The 8,715-nt window shown below is 42.9% G+C and overlaps 1 protein-coding gene across 3 annotated transcripts in view; it reads left to right on the forward strand.

Annotated features, from left to right (window-relative positions):
* Positions 1–702: 702 nt before the first annotated feature.
* Positions 703–8,715, forward strand: part of LOC129187227 (gastrula zinc finger protein XlCGF57.1-like) — a 51,920-nt gene continuing 43,907 nt past the window's right edge. For all 3 annotated transcript variants that reach the window (XM_054786166.1, XM_054786164.1, XM_054786174.1), the window contains exon 1: positions 703–1,017. In XM_054786166.1, the coding sequence (XP_054642141.1) occupies positions 780–1,017 (238 nt within the window). In that variant the 5' untranslated portion in view covers positions 703–779. The remainder of the gene's footprint in view (positions 1,018–8,715) is intronic.

The following is an 8,715-nucleotide window of genomic DNA, read 5'->3' on the forward strand; positions in this document are numbered from 1 at the left end:
TTGCAGTAATGTCTAACTAGCATTGCATACACTATTCCCCTGCAGCTTCCGTGTTAAAGGTTTACATAAAAATTCTTGAAACGGACTTGATTGAAAGGCTTAACGAGCTGGTTATGATCCGCCGGTCGAAGTTTGCCCAGGTCTGGTCTGCTGTGGGCTATGTGGTGGAAACACATTCCTTTGTAACAGATAGTACACTCAAGGGACAATGGGGACTTATTTGTCCATCCATTCGTTTTCGATGCCGCTTATCCTGAGACTTGAGTTCATGATTATATTATGCAATGACTGTACCCTTTAAAATAGTGGTTATAATGGAACTTTATTTTCCTTCTTTAAGGGTAGTAAGATAACAAAACGTCCTCTTGGAAAAAAATAACAAGGCATCAAAATCGATTTTACTATTAATGTGATGATATTGAAGCCTCATCTTAAAAAAAAAAATCCCCAACCTCTTAACATTTATTATGTGGAAAATAACTCCTTTTATTTGTGTTTTTCTGAATAAAAAGTGATAACATTTAATCAAATAATTTAATCAAATAATTAAAATAGTTAAATAATTATTTTGTATTTTTGATTAGGACTGAAGGTAATTGAAAGATTTGAGGAAGAGAAGTAGAAAAAAATCTGAACGCGTTTGAGCGTGACGCTGCGGAGGTGACGTTACCGAAGTGCATTGCAACAGTTGCAAGTGCAACTGAAAGGTTTGTTGATGCCGGCTGCATCCTCGACACCGATCTTGTGTTTTTGTTGTTTTGTTGTAACAAGTGGAAAACATGGTGCAAACGTGTTGTGTTATCAACTGCCACAATCGTTCACGCGATCGCTTCGGGAATAAAAAGGATGGGGGGAGATTTTTCTCATTTCCGACGTGGAAGCAAAGCCAAGGAGCTGTGATCTGTGAGCTAACAAAGAGACGCCGAATGGCCTGGATAGCAGCCGTGAGACGACCAGACATCACTTTCAACGCCATCACCCGACACATGCTGGTGTGTTCACGGCATTTTCACACTGGTAAGTTTGAATCAAAGCATGTGTTTTGCTCTTTCACACCTAGCATTTAGTAGGCCGCTAGCGTTAGCCAAGCTAGCTGAGGGCACCAAACTACGGAGCCCCCTAGGCACCATGGGGTAAAATATTATTGATGGGTTAAAAAAGACGATTTTTGCGAGCTGTCGCAAAACGACGTATTGCGACGCCCAGCAGGGATTGTGGCCGATTCAGTGGTCTGTCCAGGGACCACGGTCTCTGGCACTGACCAGTGGTAAGGGGTCGCTACTGTACCAATTGGAATGGTTATTGTTCATTCCTTTGTGAGTTCATTGACAGTACTCACCCAGTATCCAACTAAGTTCTGTCTATTTCATACATATTATTTCTTATTATTGCCAGTTGAAGTAGTTACGATGACAAGAATTTTGACTACTATTGTTATATGTAATGTATTCCACTGTAACTTGTATGCATGTTCAAATAAATTAAGCCATTACCAAAACCATTACCATAGTTCTGATTTTTGAATCAGTGGCACTTTCACTATTGTCTGAATATTGTGGAAAAATAGAGAAATAACCCACAAATACTCTGAAGTTCACATTGTCAATGCAGACGTCAGCCTTGATTCGCTTTTAGCAACGTGTGTGGAATACGCGGTTTACATTTAATGGGGTAAAATGTTTTGTCAGAGTTTGGTGAAAGTACATGTTTTGGATGCAGCTAAATGCGTTTTGTGCACAATTAGGTGTCATACTTTGGGAATCACTAAAATGTAAGTTCCATCGTTTTTGTATTAGGCCTATTTATTGAACTGTCTTTGTAGTCGTCCAGTATTTGATCGTGTCGAACACGACACACACAGCAAGCAAGTAGTGCACTCGCTAGCGCAGAGCGCATCTCTCGTCACTCGGGTGCACTCACTCTGTTCATTCCGCTATAGAACCAATGTGACCAGGTGTTGAGACAGATGCACAGAGTGAACTCTCATGACATCCAGCCTGTTTGGTAGAGAGAGGGTGGGAAGCAAACATGCGAGATGAATGTGTCATGTCAAGACATAATGACTATCACCACAGTAATCAGATAGAAGAAACACAAAACAGGAAGCACCTATACGCTGGCATGATGGTTGACAATCCCCTTGTGAAGTTCCAAATAGATTGTGTGGCAACATGTGAAGTCATTCTACTACAACTGAAGATGGAGCACACAGATAAAGTACTTGTCATGTACAATAAAACCAAATTGCTTCCACTGGGGAAATACAAAGTTAAAGTGATAAACACGAGAAACTGTACAGAATGGAGTTTTAGGTGGTGCAGCACTCCACTGTTGCTAAAGCCTGGTGGATAGAGGGATCATTACACCTGTTGAACACAGCACAAATTAAATTAGCAGTATGGTATCTGTCCATAAGACAAGCGGCAGGCCAAGAATCTGCATAAAGCTCAGACCACTTAACAGAGCACTGAAACAAAGTCACTTCCCACTTCCAACTACAGATGACATCACACATCTAACCACAGCTAAAGTGTTTCCTTTCTGTGATGTCAAACATGGATTTTGGCATGTGAAACTGACTGATGAGTCAAGCTACCTCACTACTTTTCCACACCATTCGGGAGATTCCGCTGGCTAAGGATGCCGACGGGTATCAGTCCGGCTCCAGACGTTTCCCATATGAAACTGACACAAGCACTTGAAGGCTTGCCAGGTATACACATCATAGCGGATGATATACTGATCACTGGAGAAGGAGACACAACCTCTGCAGAGGTTCAGGAAAAGGAACATCAAGCTAAACATTGCAAAATTCCAACTCCGAAAACAGGAAGTGGCAGCTACTGACATCACAGAAATGCTACCACCCACAGATTGGAAGGGAGTAAAGAGATTGGTGGGGATGGTCAATTACTTATTCAAGTTTTATGAGCACCTTTCAGACGACTCTTGAGATCCTCAGACAACTGTCACACAAGGAGAATCTATGGGAATGGATGGATGTGCAGGAAAATGCCTTCAAAAGCAAGGCAATGACTATGACTGGAAAAACTGAGAAAGAATGCCTGGCCATAGTGTTTGGAATGGAGACCTTCTATCAATATACATACGGCAGACGTGTCAATGCACAGTCAGAGCACGAACCGCTGGATGTAATAATGAGAAAACCGCTAATGAATGCACCTAAACTTGCAGAAATGTGACATAAATGTCACACATGTGCCAGGAAGGGATATGCTGCTGGCTGACACGTTGAGCAAAGCAGAGCCTACTTACAGGAGACACATGCAAGTCAACCTGAAATGAAGACCTAAGTAGTGAACATGGTGGACTGATTACCAATTTCAATGGAAAGAATGAGGATAATTTGCATGGTGACACAAGCAAACAGAAAACTACAAATGCTAATCACCACCACAAAGAAAGGATGGCCAGAAAACAAAAAAGAGGTGCCTGTGGAAATATCTAATTTTGTCTTATTTCAAGATGAACTGGAGATGGATTGGTGTTCAGAGGTGAGAGAGTTGTGGTTCCGGACCCACTCTGGCATGACATCATTAGGGCCTTATGGTAGCCACGTTAACGGAATCTCAGACGGAATCATGGAATTAGCCAGTAGAAACGGAATTTATTGTTAAAGGTGGAATCTCGCAGAAAGTGAAATAATGTGAATTAAATGTCATCGTGAAGAGAATGAACATTCGTGTGGGGAAGTATTTACTCGGCGGACCGCTCAATCACGGTGGGATCTCATCACGAACACTAACTCGCTCCCTCCCAAACTAAACATCTCAAAACGGTGGCGAAAAAACTTGGAGAGTCCTCTCTTACTGTGAATGGAAGCTAGCGGGATTAGCGTAGTTTAGCAGAGCATGTTAGTGTGTGTGTGTGTGGGCGACTCAGGCTGGATGCGTGTTAGCACCGTGTTGTATTTTACCGCTTTTAGCAAGTGTTTTCCATGCCCGCTAAAGACGTGCAGGTTCTGAGTTAAAAAGTCAAGAGGCACGTTTATTCTTGCACCTAGCTTGCCTTAACCATCAAGACACATTCTCAACACACACAACACACTTTCAGCTTTCAAAATAAGAGCACTGTTTGCCGCATCCTGTCTAATTGTGGGAAAAAAAATAAGAGTGTCATAAAAATATCTTACATTAACACGGCGTTTGGAATTACATTGGTGGCTGTATGTTCCGTAATCTCAAGGACGGGCATTAAAGTTTGTTGAAGATTTTGTAGTTTGATGTGCAGAGGCTGACATCCTGTCATGCTGTGTGTTGCCGCTCTGCTGCCGCCAATTATCCCCTGGGCTTCATAATGCTGCACGCTGACACACTGCCGTCACTATGCTCTTCACCTGCACGCCGTCATTCCGCCACACGGCTGTTGTATCCGATGCTTATTTCTGGTCAAACCTGTAGCCTTGTCAGTCCTGCGTTTTTCCGGCAGTGGCTAGTTAATACCTTTTGCTAAGGTTAGTTCCTGCTTGGTTTTCAGCAGCGCTTTACGTTTTGTACGCTGCTTGGTTCTCTACAGCGTTCCTGTGCTTATTTTAAGCTTCCTATTTTGTCGGTTTGCCCAGTGTCTTTTTGTTGTGGGTGTGGGGGAGAGCGAACTGTATGAGTGTTAGGTGGGTTCGCTGGAGCACCTCATCCATACCAGAACTCCGGTCAGAGAGTGAGTCCGGACACAACAACAGAACTAGATGGACTTTATTTATCTACAGTCCAATTTCTATTCAACAGGTTAAACTGTAATGAGTCTGATGTCTCAAGGAGTCTGGTTTCTGTAATGAATAAACATTGACATAGAAATGTTAAGTCGCTAGCTTAGAGTAGCACATGCGAATTTACACACACACACACACACACACACACACACACACTTTGCTTCACCACAAAATGGGCGCCAACAGGTTAGCTAGCAAAACGTCTGCACAATACACAGGCGCACACACACAACAATGGGCGATATTCGCCGCCTAATTTGCATATTGAAGCGTGAGTTTCTATTGGAGGATATGGGAGTCTAAATAACCAAACCAAAGAATATGAACCGGTGAGATTTATTCCTGACAAAAAGATCTAGTACAGACGTCCGGGCCTATAACAGTTCCCGTATGCCTACTACTAAGCGGGTCTTACAACAGCGCAGCTGCAATAAGCATCCTTTCTTTCCCTGCCCGGCATTTTATACATTTTGAGATTGTGTGGAATGCAGGAAGTCTGGCGATCGTGGACCAATCAGCTCGTGCAGGGGGCTGTTGACGTCGACCAATCAGCTCTTGCAGGAAGTCGGCGACCAATCAGCTCTTGGAGGGGGTTGGTGACATCGACCGTGACGTACACCAATCAGCTCCTGCCATCGCCTCCTTTCATGCTGATTTACCTCCGTGTATGCAGCGTCAATGTGGCGCCTGGATTCGAAAGCCCCGAGCACTTCCTGCTTTGATAAGACAACAGAACAGACATGCACAACAGGGGGGATGGTGTACCTGCAAGGCGACCACTACGTCTCAATGCAGATACAAATGAACAATACAAAAGGAAGAAGAAGCCAGTGACAAAACATTCATACACCTCCGTTAGCAATGCAAGTCAACTAAATAATGCAACTACATGTGAACTAGGCACAATAAAAATAATCTACCACTTTAACTCACCTTCGTCACTAACGCAAATTAAATTACGAGGGAATTTACAATAGTGGTACTCTGTATTTTTATAGTATTGTGCCCTACCCTCCTGTGCAGTGATTTTTTTGTATTAAACTTATTTTGTTCACTACTAGTGTGTTCTCTCTGCATCCTGGGAACCAAACTCCGGCATCCTGCCCCTTCATGACACATCCAATTAGAAAATTTGGCGAGGCTACATCCGTTTCTCAATTACTGTACAAAATTGGCTAATGATGTATTGCAGGGGTGTCAAACTCATTTTCACATAGGGCCACATCGACATAATGGCTGTCCTCAAAGGGCCAGATGTAACTTATAAATAAAGCTAAATGTAATGGAATATAATGTAAAATAAACATAACAACTCCTTAATGTTAAATAAGTCTACATTTATTACTTATTCAAATGACAAACATTACAGTTTATATCTTTACTTGTTCCTCTGTTCTAACATAAATCATTTGAATTTGTCAGCTTATGAAACCCACACTACTCCATCAATCAAGGATCAAACTATCCAAGTGAATTAAGAAAAATAACCTAAAACACAAGTGATGACATTAACTTTGTTCCAAACGTTTTTGTCAAAGTTAAAATGGGCTTAATTACTGTAGAATCAACAATTGTGAGCTGCTAACAGCATGTATGACAGATGTAGCATTTTACACAAAAAAAGGCTGCACAGTCTTGCATCCAACTGATGGTTTGAATACAATCATTTGTCTGCATGCAAATATAAAACCTGCAAATACAAAATAATTGCAACAGCATCCATCCATCCATCCATCCATTTTCTATACCGCTTCTTCCTCATTAGGGTCACGGGGGCATGCTGGAGCCTATCCCAGCTGACTTCGGGCGACAGGCGGGGTACACCCTGGACTGGTCGCCAGCCAATCAATTGCAACAGCAGCTACACATAAATAATACATGTATGTAATCTACTAAAAATTACAAAATAAAAGTTGACTCAGTTTACAACTATATTGGTCAAGTTTTTAGGCTAGTAACTAAGCTAAAAACTGATATTTTTTAAAGTCTGTAATTGGTCGGGACACACCTGCTCACAGACCTTCAGCATGCACTGCTTCAAAAAACGCTCCCTCTGAAAAACACTTGGAAGCATTGGCAATTTCTTCAGCCACAATAAAGCTAGCTTCCACTGCCGCATTGTTTTTGGCTGTGGATTTCGTGACCACACTCTGCTGCAACCGCAGTTTGCCTTTTAATTCTTGGGCAATTTGTTGCTTTTCTTGAAGGCTAGCTTTGGTGGACTTAGCTCTTAGACTTTTAAAGCAGATAGAATTGTACATCTAAATGCCCTCAACTGCTCAACAGATTTACTCTGCCAGGGAGAAGTGTGATATACACACGATAAGAGGGGGGCAAAAAAAAAGAGACAAGGACAACAGCAGCAACAACAATTGTGACAACAAGAACAGAACAACAGAAACATACAGAACTACATCAGCAAATAAATGTCTGTGATGACTATAAAGACCCTGATGGAAAGGACAAAATAATATCAACAACCACAATGACAATACTGCATTGAAACAGTCACACATAATAGTAGTCATGAAATGATGAACTATGATAGCGATCACAATGACAATACTGCATTAAAACAGTCACACATAATAGTAGTAATGAAATGATGAACAATGATAGTGATCACAATGACAATACTGCATTAAACCAGTCACACATAATAGTAGTAATGAAATGATGAACTATGATAGTGATCACAATGATAATACTGCATTGAAACAGTCACACATAATAGTAGTCATGAAATGATGAACTATGATAGTGATCACAATGACAATACTGCATTGAAACAGTCACACATAATAGTAGTAATGAAATGATGAACTATGATAGTGATCACAATGACAATACTGCATTGAAACAGTCACACATAATAGTAGTAATGAAATGAACTATGATAGTGATCACAATGACAGTAACGGTAATGCACATCATTGTAAAAAAAACTATAATCATACTGCTGAAATCACCGTCGCTGTAATAAAACCAACAACATAATAACACCCTGGTTAACTCAGTGAGTAATGTGGGGAAGTACGTATGTACTGTGAGTGTGCATATGTACAGGTATCTCTGTATGTGGGGAAGACTTCATATATATAAAGGTGCAAGAATGTGTGGGCGTGTAATTGTCACTGAGAATGCATGAAAGGAAAGGGGCCGCCCTCCACCTCCCAGAGAGCCCCGCCCCAAATAGCCAGGCCAAGCCCCCGCCGCAAGAAGGCCACCAGGCCCACAGGGGCAGGCAGCACAAAGATCAGCCCCCGCCCGCCCCGCCGCAGACTGGCCACCACCCCACCCCCCGCCCATCCACCAACACGCCAAGGGACAGACCCTGGAGGGAGGGAGACAACCGCCAGCCAGGAAGCAGAGACCAGCCAGACACCAGCAGGTAGCAGGGACTGCCCGCTAGCCCCCCGCCAGCCCCACCCCCAATCCACCGACCAAAGCCACCCCCGACTGCCCCACCCCGGAGCAAACATCACCCCGCCGATCCCGGCCAGCGCCACGCAGAACAACACCACGCCGCCCGCCCACACGCCGAAGTACCAAGGCCACCCAGCGACCAGGACCACACCCAAGCCAGATGAGCGAGACCCCCAGGGGCAGAGCCAGACGCCCTCAGCCCCCCGAGAGTCAGGTCAGGGAGTTAATTATTGGTGCCCATATAGACTGAAATTCTGACATTTGTTCCTTAGATTCAGCAGACATTCTCTCCATAGCTATATGATCTAACAAAAGATTTTTGTAAAGAGCTATGTTCACTTTCTTCCTTGATTTCCAATTGATGAGAATGGTTTTCTTGGCGATGCTTAATGCAGTGATGAGAAGCTGTGTTTGGTTTGTTTCTATATCAATTGTGGAGAGATCGCCCAGCAGGCATAGTAAAGGGGAGGTAGGAATGGAGAACCCAACGGTCTTCCATCCACATCAACTTTTTTCTCCCTGGACATTTTGGGATCATTATTTATTTGTCAATTCAACTC

Source organism: Dunckerocampus dactyliophorus, chromosome 9 (assembly GCF_027744805.1).
Source record: "Dunckerocampus dactyliophorus isolate RoL2022-P2 chromosome 9, RoL_Ddac_1.1, whole genome shotgun sequence".
Lineage (NCBI taxonomy): Eukaryota > Metazoa > Chordata > Actinopteri > Syngnathiformes > Syngnathidae > Dunckerocampus > Dunckerocampus dactyliophorus.